This window comes from Pteropus vampyrus, unplaced genomic scaffold (assembly GCF_000151845.1).
Source record: "Pteropus vampyrus isolate Shadow unplaced genomic scaffold, Pvam_2.0 Scaffold261, whole genome shotgun sequence".
Classification (NCBI taxonomy): domain Eukaryota; kingdom Metazoa; phylum Chordata; class Mammalia; order Chiroptera; family Pteropodidae; genus Pteropus; species Pteropus vampyrus.
This window is the reverse complement of record NW_011889042.1, coordinates 402,915-424,008: the sequence shown is the minus strand read 5'-3', so window position 1 is coordinate 424,008 and position 21,094 is coordinate 402,915. Positions and strand designations below refer to the sequence as shown.

The window sequence follows — 21,094 nt, the reverse complement described above, 5'->3', positions numbered from 1 at the left end:
TGTCAATGCAGGTTCATCAAGTATAACAAATGTACCATTCTGAAGAGGGATGTTGATAGTGGGGGAAGGGAGTATGTAGAAAATCCTTTTATCTTCTGCTAAACTTCGCTATGAACATAAAACTGCTCTAAGAAAATTGGTCTTTAAAAAATAATTGAAGACTAAATGAATTAAAAAGATACCTGACAAAATTCCATTTCTGAAATAAAGATATTAAAATGTTTGCTATTCTACCTTTTATGAATCTCACTTTTCTAATAAGTCCCATATCTGTGGCAGCTGTGTAATTTTTATTATTGTGAATCTAATAAACACCGGCCATTGTTAGGGACATTATTTCATTTAACCCATACGATGATCCTATGACACAACTAAAATTTTATAGAGAAAAGCTTTTCTTTAGTATTCCTTTCACTGCACAATTTTTTTAATATTCAGCAATAAAATATCATTAAAAAATATTTCTATTAACAGTAATAATTTAAAATATTGAATATTTAATATTAAGTTGCTGATATTCATTCACTGATTAGGAAAGTGATTTTTAGACACAGAAAGAGAATAACGATAACAAAGATTAAAAGCTGCAACCTTGCCTTCATTTGCATTAGTTTTCCAATAAATCAAAAACAAAACGTATCTGCCCCTATATTTACATAGCAAATATTATAATTAGCCATAAATATAGCATAACTTTATACTGTATTCTTTTAAATTAATAATTCAGGAAACTAAACACTCACTTTGTAATATCCTATGTAAAGAAAATGAGTTTTTATTGATAATAGCAGAAATATTAATAAATTATTCAGTTTTATAATTTTGGAAGATAAAGGAATTTAGTGAGTCTATTAGAAACTTCTATAGTAACTTCCTATATTTTTTCCTTTGCATAAAAAACGTTTTGTTCCAAAATAAGGAAAACCACTAATAGAAGGATACAAAAGAACAGAGGCAAAAAAGACAAGTTAAAAGTTAAAATTTTGCTTAATGATTAAGAAATATATTATGGAGCCCCCCCCAAAAAAATATATATATATATATACACAGTTAATTTTCAGTTATGCTCTTGTAAAGAAGCTCTGAATAGAAAAAGAATATAGTTTAAAATTTGTATTGTTTATGGCAGAAGTAATAATGCTCTAAAAAAAAAAAATCTTGCTTGGATTTATTTCCCTACAAAAAGCAAGCTAATTTATAACTGCTCATCTGTTATGATAAACAAAGTATATACAGGATCATTTTGCATATCAACAGATACATATAACCGCAGTTTAACTGAGAAACAAGGGATACTTAAAATGAGAACACTAAAATTTTGCTCAATTCACCAAAAAAGATGTTAATTACACTAACTTCTGCCAAGTAAGCACAGAGGCCAAATACCCTATACTGTGTAAAAGCACATATTTTTGTTATTCCAGCATTACTCTAAAACTTTACCAGTGTGCATAGTTTGAGTATACGTATGAAATCAATACAAACGAACTTATTATACATGTCAAAAAAACCTACAGTTCATCGCAACATTTGAAATCTACTTCTCAAAATCAAGGAATACTAAAATGTACCAAGAGAGGTTTTAGAAGAGGATATGTGTAAAGATCTATTCTTTTACTTCCCTTCTCAATACTTAAAATGACAATAGATAATCTGAGCATTTGCTTCTATTTTTTTAGAGAACTAAATATGTATTGTTCTGAATTAATTCCTCTAATTTGACGTATTAAAGTACAAAAAACCATTATTTGTATACTATAGAGTATGTTCATTGGAAAGTTGGGAAGAATATTTATATTCGCTTTACCTAAATGTTTTTAATTACATAATATGTGATAAAGCCACATCACTGTCATTCTTTTTCATGTGGTATCAGGTATAGAAAAAAAAGCAGATGAGACTTAAAATGCAAAATTATTTTATAATGAAGTATAAATTAAATTGAAACAGTACCAAATGCCTAAAAATATACAGGTAAAACGTAAGTAGTTTTCCAGTTTTAACACTATTATTACCATAAAAGATTACTTTTCATAGCAGTGAGAAAAAAATATTTTTCTTATTTGACAGCTCTTGTAAAGGTAGGTGGAATGGCGAAGGGATTTGTGCAGGGAGGTGGATCAAGGAAAATCAAATGACACTGCAAAAGTTGTAAAATGCATATATTACATCCAATGTGGATAATTACAATTTTCAATACCCTAGGAGTGAAATTTATATATAATTGCATTTTACTGATCAAAAACCTTTTGTAAACACATGTACTGAACAAAATTAAATTATTTGTAACATAATTTTGAAACTTGGTAATTCAAAGAAATAACCCTCAGTCATAATTCACAAATAAAACTACTAAATAAATGGTCATAGATGCAATGCAAAAATATCACTACTCAAAATGCAAAATGCTAAGATTATGTTGGAGTAATTTGTAACCACAGCTTAACCACAGCAAGATGTGAATTTCTGACACAATCTTATAAGAAATTTTAGATTTCAATATGAGGAATAAAAGTTCTCTTTATTGCCCAGAATCAAAAAAAAAACTAATAACATATACTGCCTTTACAAATTAAAGCTATTTCCATATAATACCTGAATAAAAGATTGCCAAAATAAATTTCTACCCAAGTGAAACCATGAATTTGTTTGCATTCCAAAACAGTACAATTAGTGTTTTTCAAGACTTATCTAAAAAGTATTTAAGATTAGTAAAGGGCTGGAGCTGGAGAAAGAAGTTAGCACAGACATTCACATGAAACAAGGGCAGACTAATTGAAATTTGGATTGTCTTGGAATATATAAAATGCAAGGTCAAAGTAGTTACCCTCTATACAGTAAAGAAACACTGATTTTAAAAGCAAAGAATGAAAAGCAGGTGGTTTTCAGAAAATTTATTCTCTTTATTTCAAAAATATGTACAAGCCAGAAATTTCGATGTAGATGGAATGATGTAAAGTTTCAAAAATTTAAAGGGAAACGTCTCTAAGATTCTAGTCCCAGTCAAGGGGAGAGCTAAAAATGGAAACTGGAAATTCCCATTTCAACTTCCAAGATTAAGCAATTTAATAGTTAACAGTTTGACTCTACGAAAGTGGTTAGCTTCATTTTGAAAAGCATACTTTAAGAACCAAATTCTCCTTAAAAAAAAAAATGGGCAGAATATTTCTTCTCACTTATCAAAAATACCTTCTTTACATTTGGAACCTAGATTTTAAAATGAAGAAACTAAAAAAAAAAAAAAAAAGCCTACCTCCAGCAAGCCTCAGTTCACTGGATCTATGTCACATTGATTTATAACAGTTATTTCTTAGGGGGAAAAAAGCACACACAGATGCAAACAATTACTCTATTTTTGTAGGCAACAAGTGAGGTGGGTGGTAACTGAGAAATTTTTTTAAAATCCTGTCACAATATTCTGCTTTTTCTTAAGAAACCCTCCTCACACAACAAACGTTTGCCACATCAGAGGATTTCCAGGGCCTGAAGCACCACTTTGATTCCAGACCGCTGCAGGCATTAGCAGGAGGTAATTAGGGTAAAAAGTTCAGCCACAGTTCCATGTCTAGAGTCCTGCCAGAAATAAATTTCCTCTCTATTCACTGGTTTCTACTGTACCCTTCTTAAGAATCATATTGAAAACACATTTATCTTTGTAGAGCCTGTTCCTCTTATAATTAACGTTATGGTGTTTACAGTGTTTAATAATTTAAAACGGCCCCAATAGAAGCAGTTTTGTCCTTAAGAGTAGAGGGGTACATTATCATTTTTCCTATATTGCTGCTTCATTTGACAAGCGAAACACACAAGTATGCAGTGCAGCTGTTTTCAGCAAGCTCTCTGGTCATCATAAACTTCAGTTTTATTTCCTCGTTTGAGAAAGGTGCATGGACAAAACTGACACAGATGCATTCGGAATATGTTCTTTGAAATATTTCAAGGAAATGAAAAAGACTAACATGAAAATACTTTAAAATAAAATAGAAAATGTTACTTTACGACATACAAATATATTATATTTCACAAAGAGAAATATGACATGTTACATTTAAATAAGTAATAAAACCTAAATCTACCACATATTTAAGCACTTATAAATTAAAAACAAACAAACAAACAAACAAAAAACTCCAAAGGTACACTCAAAGCCCTGTCTTTTGTTCTGTGTCCCTATCTTCATTTCTCTCCACAAACACGTTCACCCACACCCACACACACACCAGGAGGCCCTAATTAATATGCCAGTTATCTCACAATAACTGTTGTGACTTTCTTTGGATATTGTGTTTGAAAAACAAGATGTTAATAAAATTACTTGAATGCTAAGAAAAACCACTTGTTATAACAATTGGTTCTAACAAAGGATAAAATCAGTTAACATTAAGACATAACACATTCAAAAAACAAACAAAAAAAACACACAACAAAAATAAAATCTTGCCTCTAGGATATTATATTTGTTGTCACACTACTCTATTAAGTCCAGAAAGCTTATTTTTAAAATAATCTGTTTATAAATAATACTTCAAGTCATTTGTAATTTTTTCAAGTTTTTCAGCAAAATATAAGTACGAAAGGAGTTTTTTCTGTATCTTTAAATTCTCAAGTATTTGGTTTTCTGTATCCTAAAGTATGACTAACAGCCTTGCATACAGAAATAAATAAGAAAATTGTAGCCGTCTGCACCATATTGAACAAAATACCAAAACCCAAGATCTTAAAGCTTTTACAAAAAATAAATTTTCTTCTACCATTTCACTTAGTGTGACCTTTCCCACAAAGTAAGTATCCAGGATTTCCTATTTGTCCTTTTTTTTAATCTCTCTGGATTGATCTAGATTTGTGCAACAATATCATGTTTTGTACCATTACAGCTGGATTTACATTTCTCAAACATTAAGAAATGCTATTTAAAGGTGTTCAATAATTGGAACAGTAGGAAGAGAAACTAAGGAACAAAGAATGTTTTAAATGACCAGAAATGGAGAAAAAGCAAACCCAAGATTTCAAATCCCAATTTTTTAAGGAACTTTATAAGACCCATGGTAGGATCAACATACAAAATGTTGCATATTTACAATTTTGTTCTAATTATATGATAATTCCAAAAACTAACATTAAATAAAGGTTTATGGAATAATATAATAGGCTGTCATATATAAAAGTGATATACCAGCAAATGAAGCAATTTTCTACATAATATTGAAATTAAAATAATACAAATCTTTTCATTTATGGTCAGTATATATTATGTTCTGTTTAGGGAATATTTGCCTATCTTAAAGTCATGAATATATTTTCTCTATCTTCAAAATACCTTCAAAATGTTTTTTTCCCCTCTCATGTTTAGATCTACAATACATCTTAAATTGACTTTTGCATGGTATGACATAAGGGACAAGTTTCTTCATTTTCCATATGAATATCCAAATGACGCAGAACCATATATGAATCCCCTCTGTACTGCAGTGCCATTTTTCTCATAAAAATATGGGTATCCGTTTCTGGATTCTGTATGTAGTCCACTAATCTAATGGCCTTGCTTCTGCCAATGTGACTTATTTACTGTTGCTTTATAAGTAGATATCTAATATTAGAACACCACTAACTTTATTCTTCAAAACTGTGTTGGCCATTCTTGGACTTCTATATTGACAACTATATACAAACTGGAATCATCTTCATGACCTTGAGGTAAACAGGATATAAAAAGAACTAATCATAAAAGTATAGATAGGGGGCTCACATTAAAAGGACTCAAACAAATGAATAATTAAAAAAACATAACACAAAAGAAAAATAGGCAAGAGACTTGAACAGGCACTTCAGAGGATATTGAAAGAGCTAACAAACATATGTACAAGTGTTCCAATTTATTAGTTATCAGTAAAATGCAAATGAAAACCATGCGAGATATCAATGCATATCCATCAGAATGGCTAAAATAAAGACCATCAATGCTAACTTTTCACAAGAAGTACTGCAACTGAAGCCCTATGTACTACTAGTAGGATGGTAAACTGGTATAACCATGTTAAGAAACTGCTTGGTCATATCTAACAAAGCATAACTTATGATCTAGCAATTCCATTCCTAGGTATATATACCAAACAGAGAGGTACATATACACAAATGTTCACATCAGCACTATTCACTATAGCTCCAAACAGCAAATTATCCAAATAACTGTCCATCAACAACACATAACATTGCCCTGTCCATCATTATCTAACCACTTTCTCTAGTATTTTTCACATATCATTTGTCACCACATTATACATTTTACTTATTTTTTTCTCTCTCCATGCCAGAATGTCAGCTCAATCAGTGCACAGATTTTTGTCTCCTTAGATCCAAGTTTCTCAACCTTAATCCTGTTGACATTAGAGACTGGATAATTCTTTGTTGTTGGGGGCTGATCCTTACGTTACATGACGTTTAGCAGCATCCTTGACTCTACCTACTAGATACCACTAGCGTCACTCTGTTCCAAGTTGTGACAACCAAAAATGTCCCCAGACACTGCCAAGCGTCCCCTGGGGATCAAAATCACTTCTCCCTTCTTCCTCTCAGTTAAAAACTGTTACCTTGGATTACTCTTGAATTCTCTGATACTTTAAGAGTAGCTGAAATTTTGTTGGTTCCCCCCAATTTTTTTTTAAAGGATTTTAAGTTTTTTTTTGGAAAAAAAAGAAAAAAAACTATTAAAATAAAGCATTTCTTTGAGATGGCAGCATAGGTCATCTACAGCAAAAACTTTAAAGTCATGCACACAAGACAAGATTTACCCAGTAACAAGCAAGGATTCCTTACACCTCACCGAGATGTGTAGTAATTTACTGTCAATCATACTGACCGACATCTTTGATTAAATCATATTTAAGTCTTCGTTAAAGCAAATAATCTTTATAAAGTCCCAATTTTTTTCTTAGTACAAAAAAACACATTTATTAAAATTGTACCAGAAAATCACTTTAGACATCATATACATATGTATATGTAGGGTTACCTAAAATGTAAATGACGATTTGTTTCATTTAAAAAAACATTTGTTTCACCTGATGCAGTTTTGTAAATGGCTGTTAAAAAAAATCCCAATACTTTGATTCAAAATAATCATCAATTAACACACAACTAATGAGATTCAGCAAGACTTTATTGTCTAAATAACATATAGCTACATCAACAAAATGTTTTTCCCCCCAAATTGTGGAATACTTGATTTGGAAAATGTCATGGTTCTCCATAATGAATTTCCTCATTTTCATCACCAATTTCATCTTTAAGATTATCACAATACAACAGTGATCTCTTTTCAAGGCTTATTCACCATGCACATGCTCCGCTGCACCAGAACTAGAGTAAGTAGGCCTGTATGGAATTCCACAAAGTCAGAATCTATGCAGATGTTCTTTCCCTTTTGGTTTTCCTTTAATTTGCAAATCTTGTAATCTAAGCCTGAAGTTGACTGAACCAACATTTAAACCGGTATAGCAATATCAGCCAAAAACTCAATCTGTTTTCTATTTATATGTCAAGACTGCATCCTTTTGGTGGCTGAAAAAACTATTGTTTTGAAATGATTACACAAAGAAACTTCAGGCCCTTTAGTAGTTTTATGTACTGGTTCTAGAAGGAAAGCTTTACTTTTGAAAGGCCTTTAGTTTAAGCAGAAGAAAAAATAACTGAATTTGGAACTCCCACCTTTATGTTTTTAACTGTATATTAAAGATGGCTTAAACAACATGACAGCAAAGTATTTCCCAAGAAAAGACCTCAATGATACTCAAAGAGATGTATTACACAGAAATGTGCTTCTACTGAGTGCCAGGAGGGGCAGCAGGGATGCATTATAAAGGGGCATGAGAAAACTATTGTGTATGATGGATATGCTCATTACCTTGATTGGAGTGATGGTTTCATAAGTGTATACATATGTCAAAATATATCACACTGTACACTTTAGGTGCTGTTTGTCATGTTTCAACTACACCACAATAAAAATATAAATTTATAAATGTAACATGAGCTTTTTTTTGGAGGATATAAACAACTGACAATATTCCAATGAATGTAAAGGGCTCCTATTCATAAGAGACACTAGTAGAAACAGTACTGAGCTAGGACATGAAGCCTGACAAACCTGTAGCACAAACACTGGGTAAAGCGGGCACAGCCACATTTCTAATAGTCACACAATTAAAGCTTTCAAAAAATTGTGTGTGTGTGTGTGTGTGTGTGTGTGTGTGTGTGTGTGTATGCTAATATATATATTTGTTCTAATATGTATATTAAAAAAAGTCTTTGGTAAAGAGTGTTCCCTGGCTACCCTTCATATCTTTCTGACCCGAAGAATGTGAGGTGCACTTAATATGGGCCTGACGCTTTACTAAATACTTGAAAACACTGCCTTACTTAATTCTCACAAGCACAGTAGTTGTATATGAGCACCACTTTACAAATAAGGAAACCAAGCCTGAGAACTATTGAATAATATAGTTAATACGGCTCATAATTCATATCTAGGTCTGTGTGACTCTAAAATCTTGGTTCTTTCCATTATGCTGTACGTCTATCCATGGATTCAGGAGTATCAATGAATATTACAGAGTACCAACATAAGGCTAAAAAGAAAATTATAAAACCCTAAATGAAAACCAGATCCATTAAACATAAATATCACTAGAGTTTCTGTTAGATTAATACTACAAAAGCTGCCACTGAAGCCCCAGTGTCATCCAGAATATCCTGATGTCAAGATTTGTTTTGAAGATCTATACATTATAGACTAGTATCTTCTGGCAATCTTTCCTCATGTCAGATTTCTAGAAACTCCTATAAAATTTCCTGGCTAATAGCTCAGGGGAGATGAACCTATAAATCTGTACATGTAACAGGAAACTGTGATGGTTTTCCATACAAGGTAGTCAGAAAGAGTCCAAATGTATGCCTACTATAACCCACAGCAAGGTTAAAGCGACACACTTCAACAGAAAGATAATATGAGCTACACATGTAATATTAAATTTTCTAGTAGCTACATTTTTAAAAAAGTAGCGGTAAACAGGTAAAATTAATTTTCATATACTTAACATAATCTATCCACAATATTAGCATTTCAATTGCTCAGTAGTCTAATCTGGTTAAACGGTAGATGAAGACAATTTCTAGCCAGGTAATACTCAGGTGTACAGCTTCTAAAGAAAAGGTAACACATGCAACACATCCAAGAAAAGCAATATTCTCTAAACTCATCATTATGATGGAATTTCAATACTTACTTTCTGAATAAAGGTTCAAAATTGGTATTTACTCCCCAAGGACTTCTATTAAAATCAGAGAGAACCATATGACAAGAACAAGATGTGGCTCTTGAAAATATACCTCTTTGCAACGCTACTACATGAAACATATACCCTACTGCAATGTCAGGAAAGATCGTCTCATTTTAACAAAATTTGTGGCTAATTTTTGTTCTCAACAAGTTTAGAATCAGTATAGGAAACAAACCTTTCCCAAGTGCTTTCTTCTTTGCCTTACTAGCATTCTGTAAGACACAAAATCTTACAAAACTGATGGCAGCACATGATGGCCTATTTTAAGCTTTAAGTTTTTCAATTCATGATCAATATTTTAAAATATGTATATTAATATGCATGTAATAGAATAATGTACATAATATGGTAGCACTAATATTCACTGTTAAATAAAAATATACTGTAGTATATCAATAAGAGGCAAAAACAAGCTAGGTGCAGATAAAAACAATATAATTAATGTTTTCACAAATGTGTTTGTGCACATATATATGGCCATCTCATCTAATTCTGAATCTCCAAATATCTTTGAAAAACAATCCATTTCAACAAGAAAGCACATGAAATCATCCTTAAATCGCACAACAGCATAACTAAGAGAGAAAAAAAACCCAATAACTTCAAGTTACTGTTTGTGGGGGCGGGGGTCATAAATATTCAAAATTGGCAGAGCCTTCCCCTGAGCTGGCCCAGAGCTGAGCAGGGATCACCTGGAAAAGAAGGAGAATGTGCAATGGTCCTACTAGTGGCGGAGCACAGATAAAATCACCTAGGGTTTACTCCCAGAAGAAAGTGAGTAGGGAAATGTTATTTTAAAAAAGAAGGAAAAGAAAAACTCTGAGATCTATTGGATCAAAATCTCAGCTACTAAAGAATTAAAAGTCAGGAAATGAGAATATATGCAGGACCAGAGATGCCAATCTAAGGAAACACATCAGACTGGAGATACATCCTTGGGAACCTCATGGTAAAGGAAAGGCAGAAGAGCAGACTGAAAGGATCTTATCAGAAAACTAGAGGAAGAACTAAAGTCATTGCCCCAAGGTACAACCACAATTCCTAATCTCTATAACACTGATCCTTTAACCCTGCCCCAGAAAAATCATACTGAGGTTATCATGAACAAAAAAAGGAATAACAACATTCACACAAAACTATTGGGAAAAAAAAAACAAGAGTTTTATCTTAATAAAAATATCCCCCCAAAATCCCACAAAATAGAAAACTATAATAGTACAACATAATTACCCAAACATGCATGCCTCACTTAGTAACTAACTTTAATTTGTTCCTGAAAACTCTGCCCCTGAATGAAAATGCATGAAGTGGAAAATCATTTCCACTGCTTTTAATGGTAAAAACTATAATGAGTTCTATCCCAATGCATATTTTCACGTATAGACAAAAATATATTAATTGAATACTAAAAATGAGTTTAAATGATAAATATTGATTTGAAAGTAAATATAGATTGTATTTTACTACAAAAGTAAATCTACCTTCAGTGGACAATTAATATCAGAATCAGACACATTAATGAGAATTATGTTTTCCTTGACAATGTAACACTAAATTTTTTTTTAAACACCTGAATTAGCCATAAAAGAGGAATCTTCATGTGAAAAAAAGTATAAGGTGGAAGATTGACTGCTGTCACATAGTTGATAATATTAACCCACCATCAGTTTCATTCTTCATTTAATTATTATATACATTTTCAGTGTCTCAAATATCATGACTGCTTCTTGTGACATGATGCAAATTCCTAATATAAACAACCATTTCAGTAGAGTGAGCTACCTCTAAAGGAAATATACTTTTTTTATTCTATGTCCATTTCAAACCTCTTTATCAGACCATCTTTTGCTTAGTTATTAAAGATTTTCTCCTTTGCTTCGTTCACTTGTATGTGCACAATTCTCCTAATTTTTCAACCTTTTGGAAATTCATGAATCCCTAGCTCTCAAAGTACACATTAAAATGAAGGTACTGCAGAGAAATACTGATTAGAACAAAATGAAATAAAAATTGAAAGTGCCAGACACATGGAAGTGGTAACTACAAACAATAGACTAGCATCATGAAGGTGCTACCCCACCATCCTTCTCACTAGGTATACAAAATAATGGTTAAGATGGTTCATTTATCTATTGCTGTATGACAAACCACTAGAAATCATACTGGCCTAGAATAATAACCACTCTATTTCTCATGATTCTGTAGATTGGGCAGGTGGTGGTTCTACTAGTCTCTCCTTGGTTCATATTCCACTACTGAGTTGGCTGAGGGTTAGGCTCCATTGGGAAAGGGAGGGTGGTTAGGCTTCTCTTTCAATGTGGACTTTTGCTCACACATGATGCTGACAAAGGTGGCTTAAAATAGGAAGCTCCAGTATGCAAATATTTATCAAGCCTGTGACAAAAGTCCACATGGAAAGAGAGACCTGTTACTGATGTATTATTGTTTGCTGATATATTATTGGTTAAAGCAAGTCACACAAACGAACTCAGATTCAAGTGGCAGGGGACTGCACAAGAACATTGAGAGATGTGACTGGGAAGTACAATCCATTGGAAGACATTACTGTAATTTTGGCAACAGTGTAAATTTCAAAGTTATTTGATGTAATATTCTCTGCCTAGAAACTATTTTTCTGATTGAATTGGTGATGGTATCTTTGCCTGAAACCATATGTAGAAATTTTACTCTCAATTCATAACTAATTAAGTGTTTTACGCAAGAACATCATGATACCAAGAAGAAAAGAACGGCGTAAAGTTGCATAGCTTTTCAACAGCCATTATGTAAAGTAAGTCTGTAATTAGATAAGCAATTACAGATACAAACTAACACTATGAATCAGAAATTCACAAACTCAAAATGGTCAAATAGTAGCAAGATATGAAAGTAGAGTTAACTGAATTGAGGATTGAGAATAAAAAGAATAGGGAATGTGCAAATTAAAACCATATAAGAAACCATTACATATTTCTTAGAATGGTTAAAATTAAAAAGAATGATAAAGTCAAGTGTTGGTGAGGAAGAAGAGGAACTGGAAATTCATACAATGCTGGTAGAAATGTAAAATGGAACAACCACTTTGAAAAACTTACATCCTTCCATGTAGTTCAGTCATTCTACTTGTAGGTATTTATCCAATAGAAAAGAAAGTACATGTCTATACAAAAACTTGAACATTATCTTCAAAGCAGCATTCTTTGTAAAGGCCAAAACCTAGAAACAACCATAATATCCACCAACAGGTGAATGGATAATCAAATTGTGGAATGCCATGCAATATACTAGTCAGCAATTAAAACAAATAAACTATTGATAAATGTAACATGAATAAATCTCAAAATAAATATGCTGCATAACAGAAGCCAGACAAAAGAAAATGCACACACTGTATGATTCCACTTAGAACAAGCTCTAGAAAAAGCAAACTGATCTATACTGATGGAAAGTAGATCAGTAGCTTTCAAGGAAAAGGAGCTGGGAGGGAAGAATTATAAAAGAATATGAAGAATCTTTTGGGAGGTAATATATTCATTATCTTTTTTGTGGTGACAGTTTCATAGGTATATACATATGCCAAACATAAAATTGTATACTTTAAGTATATATAGTTTATTGTATGTCAATGATACCTCAATAAAGGTGTTAAAAGTGCGCTCGTGTGCGCATATATACACACACAGTCTTTTCTGCGAAAATTTATGATTCTGAATAGGGAGTGATGTCAGTATATCAAAGAAGTTGTATAAATAAAATTAACAGCATTTTAATCTTTTGTGCTACAATATAACACCATCCGAAACAAAGTACACTAGTTCAATTGAATGCAGAAAGCCAAGAGGTGCCAAGTTCTTCATGGCTCAGGGTGATCATGTACTCAGATTACAATGTACGTATAGCTTGTTTCTACCTGGTCTTTGTCCATCTGTTCTTTTCTCCCTAACAAGTCCAAACTCTTCCATCCAACTCTTCCATTCCATCAAGGCACCTTCATCTTCTTTTTAAGGTAAAATTCTATACTTCCTAGTAATATTTTATTAGTATGAACATTTCTTTCTAAATGTTCTAATTATTAATCAGGATTATTGCTCTGATTAAAATGTTGCATAAATTTCCTCCATACCTGTTTTCACACTCTCAGTTTTAGTGTGAAATTTTGCAAAATGTAAGTGTGCTGCCCCTCCAAATACACTCCAAATTCTCTGCACCCTTCTCCTTGCCTAGGGAGACAGACCCATATAAATCGGGTTGCATCAGTGGGCTCCCTAGACATTCATAGCTCAGCCTTTGGTTTCTGCCTGGGTTCACCCCAAGGGAGCCATCTGGAGAAATGAGAGTAAGATTGGAATGCCCCTGGTTGCTCCTACTATCCGAGTTTTGCAGAGACTGAATCCCTCTACCCGAGGTCATAGTTCCTTTCAGGTAACCCTCTTGATATGGCTCTCTTTGCAGGTTCTGCTAATGGCTCTCTCCCCTTGCTTAGACATGGTAAAGGATCTCAGCTCTCACATATTTCACTTTATTTTAATTATCTTCGAATTACCCCCCATTTAAGTATGTCATCTATTTCTAGCCAGAACCCTAACAGCACATGTTTGCATGAATACATATGTGATATAACAGCAAGCAAGGTAGTTCTTTAAAATATTGAACCAACATTCCTTATGTTTGGTCCCCGACATATAACCATTTTAATAGGCCATTTGATATCTGTACCAATTTCAGGATCACAAGGAAATATACAACGTCTATAAATATGATCTAACAGCACACCACTAAGGAGTGTCAATAGTTCAGACACTACATTTTTAAATAAATACATAAGTTAAAATTTTACGTGATATGTGTATCAGTTTACAGATTTGTCCAGCATGTTTTTTAACTGCATAGGTATGAGTCAAGTGTATAATATCCTGGCTCTCTACCTCATCCCTACAGGAAAACTGAAAATTTGCTGTAAGTAAGTGAACTTGGTAAATGTTCCATAATTAACATTCATACTAGTGACCGTTGTTTATTAAAGGCAGTGTTAACATTTCAAGATGTATAAAGTATATCCCTGAGCCACATGAGAAAAAGTAGTTAAGAAGTAATAATAAAGCCATCTTATTTCCTTAAGAGTTCATTACATCCATAAGCAGATAAACGGGGCATGCTCTAGCATTCTCTGAGGCTTCTGGTGGTTCTAAGATGATACTAAAGTCAAAAGGCCTGTGAATCAGCCACAATATTAGATACCCTAGCATGCTGATCCACCTCATTAAAAACCTCTACGTTAATGTGGCAACTCTCAGCATAAATGCTATAACAAAGATGTAAAAGCCCATTCTTTGGAAGCAGTAAAAAGAGTCGCAGAGGGCAAGAAGAAACTGCAGAACACACACAGGAGTGAAAAATACCAGCAAAATAGGCTAGTGAAAGACTTGGTGCTTGACGGAAGGCCAAGGAATGGCAAAAAAAAGCCCATGTACTGGAGCACCAAAGACTGGAAGAATGGCACACATATCTTTTTGTGTCTGCATAAGTGATACCAGCCCAAACTGTGACTCCATCAGACCTCAAAAACATAACAGGATGAAAACTGGTCAGAACTGAAAGGACACCTTGGCATTCAATGACAAAAAGACACCTTGGCATTCAATGACAAAAAGAAACCTTGGCATTCAATGACAAAAAGAAACATCCCATGCCTATTATCCCAAACAATCTCTCTTCTGGTTCTATTTAATATAACCTTTATTTACTTTAGATACAAGTTGAAATAAAGTCTCTTCAGCAACTCTTAAGGACTGCGAAACTGTGATTAACCTCCACCTAAATAACTACTGCTTTAGGGCAGTGGCTACCAAACACCAGTCCCATGGAATTCTCCTGGCTCAAGATGATCTTTTTGGCAGTTTGTAACAAAACTGCAAAAATATTAATACTGTGAACTAACTGTATTATATTTAATGAACAGTCCTTAATTTTGAAATTAAGTCTTTACTCCTCTATTTGGCTATTAAAATTATTTTGCTTTATCAAGATAAATTTAGAATAATAACAGTCATTTTATATCTTTTGTTGTCGAATTTTTAATTTTTCTGATTATTAAAATCCGGTCTTGGAAATACAGCCACAGTGTGTGTATTTAATAAAAGATAAGAGATTCTTAACCAATTGAAATAAAGTAATTTTCTCGCTCATAACATTTTCCCATCACTAAATGGATATATAATGGGAATCTCTGGATAAGATTTCCTTTATCTGTATCACATGGCACTTAAATTACATGATCTTCAAGGTTCTTTCTACTTCCAATAGTCTATGATTCTATGTAAACATCACATCTCCAATCTACTTATTGTGTATAACATGATAATAGGGTATTAGATTAAACATTCTTCAAGATCTGTAGTCAGCTGTTGAATAATATTATTCTTTTGCAATTATTCATAATACCCAACAAGATCCTAACCATAAACAGCTACATTCCTGGAACTGTTTAGTATACAATATACAATAAACTTTAGTTTCCTAAGAGAGTGAATATCCCTTAGTATACTGTCCATACTTCCCCTTCCTCCCTCAAATTATTACACAAGGCACTGACTTAATCCCTGGATCAGTAGCACAATAAACATTATCTCCCTCCAAGACCTTAAATAGCTTATCTGGAATGATTATGGAATAGTCTCTCTCTCTTTCCCTCTCTCTCTCACACACTCAAAAGAATGAAAGAAAACATTACCAGAATACCAAAATAAGTGGTATTTTAATGACTGTCATGAATGCGATAAGAGCCAGTATTTAAAATTGTGGGCTAAGGAGTAATGTGTTTATATTTAAAGGATAAAATATGAGGAAAAACTGGGATTGTTTCCACAACAATTCCCCCTTCTTTGAAAAGGCACTATAAACTTATAAAAATGAAAAAGTTATACATCGAAAAAATTTTATTGACTTTTCCCAAGAATAATTTAATAAGCAATATTAATTGTGAATATAAGAATATAAACAATAGTGTTCATTTAAACATTTGCCAAGGAAATGGACGGCAAAGACATGCCTTGTACCTTTCTAAAGGGAGAAGGAGGTCCTAAAATTTTGTGCTCCACTAGCTTTGAAGAAGATGTCAACAGCCAGGTTCAGTATATACGGTTCCTCAGATTAAGAGATTTTCCTCAAGACTGGTAAGTGAAGTAAAAGGCTGAGTTCACAACTAACTATGATTGAACATCAGTTTCCTCACGTATAAAATGAGGATAATACAATTTCCTTCACAAGCTTGTTGTAAGATTAAATGATGTTACATAACAAAAAATATTTACCAGACCTGGTACATAGCAGACATTGAACAATTTGCCTTTCAGTCCCTGATGTTATATTACCATAGTCAACAAGCACAAGCCTCATTAAAAAATTCGAGTTATAGCTTTTTTTTTTTTAATCCCAAGTTTTAGGAAACAGATTCTAAAAGAATTCACCTATAACTAGATTTCTATTACTATATTCAACTTTGGAGTTACTAAAAAGTGTCTAGTGTATTCAACCTTACCATCTGCTAACCTACTGCAAACACTTACGAAAACACTTAAAATATATACCTACAAAATTGCTTGCTCAGATTAGAGAGAAAATTCTACTCACCAACAACTGTAATGTGACACTTGTAAGAAACAGAACACTATCCTATATGAAAATGTCCTTCTTGAGAATGTAAACATTCTCACAAAGATGCTACATAATCAGTTGAGTACTTTCCACCAGTCTCTTGCGTTAGAAAGAAAAGTATAAAACGAGAGAAAAAGGAGAGCATAAAGGGAATAGAGAGCTTACATACAGTAATGACAGGATACCTTATCCTAGAACTTATACTGTATGAAATGGCTGATGAACTTAATTCAGAAGTTTCTTTGCATTTATTTATCAATAATCATTATTAAAACAACCCAGCAAGTGATACAGACATATATGTAGTAGTCTCTTGCCAGAATCATTCCCCTACGATGACATAAATTAAAGGAGCAAAAAAGGGGAGGAAGAAAACAAATACTGAATATAGATTTTTTTCAAATAGGGAATTTTAATCAGGTCTATATTCATTGCCCCTGTGGAGGGAACTTTGTGTGTCACCTTGGCTAGGCCACAATAACCAGATTTGGGCAAATATTATTCTGGATGTTTCTATGAAGGTATTTTTTAGATAAGATTAACATTTAAAACTAGAGTAAAGCAGATTACATTCCATAATGTGAGTGGGACTCATCCAATCAGCTGAAAGCTTCAATAGAAAAAGAAAGAAAAAGAAAAAGACCTTGAAAGAGGAGGGATTCTATCCCCAGACTGGAATTGCAACTCTTCCCCAGTCTCCAGATTTCGGGTTTGCCAGGCTTCACAATTATGTGAGTTAATTTCTTAAAATCTCTCTCTCACTTTCACTCTCTCTCCCAACACACATGCATGCGCACGCACACATGCACACACACACACACACACACACACACACACACACACACACGCACGCACACACGCACCATCCTACTTGTTCTGTTTCTCTGGAGAACCCTAATAGAACCCACACACCATAAAATTCATCCCTCAGTAAATGATCTCATCACCAACTATATATAATCACCTCTCTCCCTCCCACAGATTCCCACTGATATTACTCAAAGTTTACCAGTTTCTCAAACATAAACACTTCTCGGATTGTTGTAAGCCCTTGCTTGAGTTCCAGAGAACTGAAATGGTTGTTTTTGCCTGTTTTGCAGATGACCTTAGTTCTAAGTCACGAACCCTTCATCCTCCTTAAGTGTATTTACACCAGTTTCTGTTCCACTGCTATAGCTTTATAACCTACTTTGGAAGTCCTTACTCTTCTCCACGTACTGCGAAAGTCCATTCCTTTAGGTCCAGTATATCCTGCACCTTCTTCATGAGGCCTTATCTCCTTACTCCATGTGCAAAGATCTCTACCTTCTCTGAATTCCTGTTACACATCATTATCTCATAATTATTTTCTGTATACTATACTTTTTCCCCAGCCACTTCCTTAAATCTTTGGGACAAGGAATTGGGTTTTCATGCTTTTGTATCCTTATCCATACCTGACATAGTGCTGACTACATAGTAAATTTCTACCTACTTCAACCCCAGATTTTACACTTGTAACACATGTAGTCAAACCATTTCCCTAGGAAGCCACAATCAAGACTCCAAGATCTAATCATGTTATACCATTAACATATTCTTCCCTTCTCTACTACATTCAAGATCTAAAGGGCATGCTTATGGGCTGAGAGCATGTATCAATGACTACTAGTTAATTGCCAAGCCTAATATCCATTTAGATCATCTTCCTTACTAACAAAACCATAATAATTTCCCAGCTTTCCTTGCAGGTAGGTGAGTTCAAGTTAAGGAGATGCACTAACTGAAAAGACGGTAGCCATTTTAAGCTCATTAAGAAAAGAGGTCATCAAAGTTTCCCCTCTGGAATAACAATATACGTTTTTAATAGTGGTCCAAAGAATTTTTAAAATTTCCTTACCCAGATGATCCAGTGCTCTTACAAACACCAAGCAGGGGTCTTTTTTCAGCAAAGTTGTCACTCTTCTGAGCACCTGATAAGGAACATAAAATAAAATTTAAAACAAAACTTTTAAACCAGCACTTAATATATCTATTTTTTTTTTTAATTAGCATCAGCTTCAATCCTATACACATTCCCATAAGATCAAAAAACCACCCCAAACTACACCAGTTAATTACCTGGGACTAGAATAATCTTGATGTCAAAACTAAATAAAAGTAGATCAGGACAGGAAAATTACAAATTATAGGTCATTCTCAAATGACATAAATGTAAATATTTTTTAAATATTAGTAAAATGAATAGCAATGTATTAGAAAAAAAATCTTATAACCAAGTTAGATTTCCCAACAGTAATGATTTTACATTACAAAACCTAGCAATATAATTAATCATATTAACATTTCAGCAGATACAGAAAAACATTCAATTAAATCACATAAAAACAAAATAAAACAATAAAAATGAGATTTTTCATCCCAGTAGTGAATAACTCCAAAAGACCCACAAAAAGTATCATTGGTAATGCTTCAAAGCATTCCCATTAAAGTCAGTAAAAATTAATAGTTACAAAACAGTCACAGGGATGTAGGGTAGAGCATAGGGAATATAGACAGTATTATTGAAATGGCTATGTGTAGTGCCAGATGAGTGCTAGAGTAATGGAAGGGGGGAAATCACTCCATAAAGTATGTAAATGTCTAACCATTGTAATATATACTTGAAACTAATATAATAAAAAAAAATTTTCCAAAGAAAACAAAAAAATTAGTCACGCCACAATGTAACTGCTCCCATTCAACCCTATACTGGAAGTCTCAGTCAAGATAATAATAAATTAAATTCAACACTACTACTATATATGAAACCAATATAATAGCAGCAACAAGCAGAAAAATAAAGTCAGGAAATGCAAATGGCTCTGAATCACTAAAAAGGATGCTCAATCTCACACGAGAGAAATTTCACTTAAAACCATATTGAAAAACTATATTGAAACTTGCTAATATAGAAGTGATAATGGTACCATTGTTATATTTTTAACATCCCTTATCCTTCAGAAATAAATAATAAATTAACCAATAAACTAGTATGATATCTGGGATGTGGTTCAAAATATTCTGGAGGGAGGGAAATAGATCCTAATGAAACAAGACTAGCTATAAAATGATGAGTAATGGGTTCTTAGAGATCATTACACTATTTTTACTATTTTAGAATAAGTTAGAAATTTTCCACTAAAATGTTTTACCTATATTGACATCTATTGACTTTTATTTAAAAGCTTCTCAAAAATTCTAAAACTTTTGTAAAATTCTCTGGTCATATCATTCAAAATTATATTACATTCATAATTTTACATTATTTATATTATACCCTTGAATAGAGAAATATCACTAAGATTTCATCCTACATATACATACACTCAGCCATGAGGAAAATAACTTGTTTACATAATTATTTATTTTAGCATTGTATATAACAACGAAAGAATAATAAAATTCAAGTATGTAGTATAGTATTTCCTACAGCTATAAAAGAATGAAGACATGCTCTATGAAGACTCAAAATATGAAATGGGAAAAGAAGTTATACAATAAGAAAAATACAGAATATCTCACCTGTGTATAACAAGGAGACTTATTTTCATATACACATACTCATATAATGTAAGGACACATAAAAAATCTTGACTAATTGTGAGAGGAAGAATGGAAAATAGGGAACAAAAATGGGAAGAAAGTTTTTATTGTATATATGTTTTATACTTTTTAGTTTTCAAACCATATGAATACCTTAATCCCCCTCTAAAATTTTAATTGGCCTGTTTTTAAATAAGGAGGCAAATGTCAGAAGAGACAAGTGGTTATTTCAATTTCTGAATTAAGCTGGTAGATCGAAAACGTGCAATTTATTTTCTCCTTTCTGAAAATTCCATTAAGAGTATACTAAATCAAATAGGTTTAAAAAACATGTATAAGGCCAATAAATTTTGGAAATAATTAGTGATGACTAACTTAGCAGCCCCTAATAAAAGTCCAAGCCAGTCCTGGGGAAAAATAAAACCTGAGACTCAAACTGCTTGATGCCTGATAATACCAGGAACACCTGAGATTTATCCTTGTAAAGTTAGGAGCTTATAAAGGAGCTTGTAAGTCTTCTCTGGAATATTTAACAAGTCAAT

General features: G+C 32.9%; 1 protein-coding gene across 1 annotated transcript in view; it reads right to left on the bottom strand.

Annotated features, from left to right (window-relative positions):
* Positions 1 to 21,094, bottom strand: part of BCAS3 (BCAS3, microtubule associated cell migration factor) — a 535,625-nt gene that overhangs the window by 437,927 nt on the left and 76,604 nt on the right. Inside the window, exon 6 of the mRNA XM_023520385.1 lies at positions 18,868 to 18,940. Coding sequence (XP_023376153.1) covers positions 18,868 to 18,940 — 73 coding nt within the window. The remainder of the gene's footprint in view (positions 1 to 18,867; positions 18,941 to 21,094) is intronic.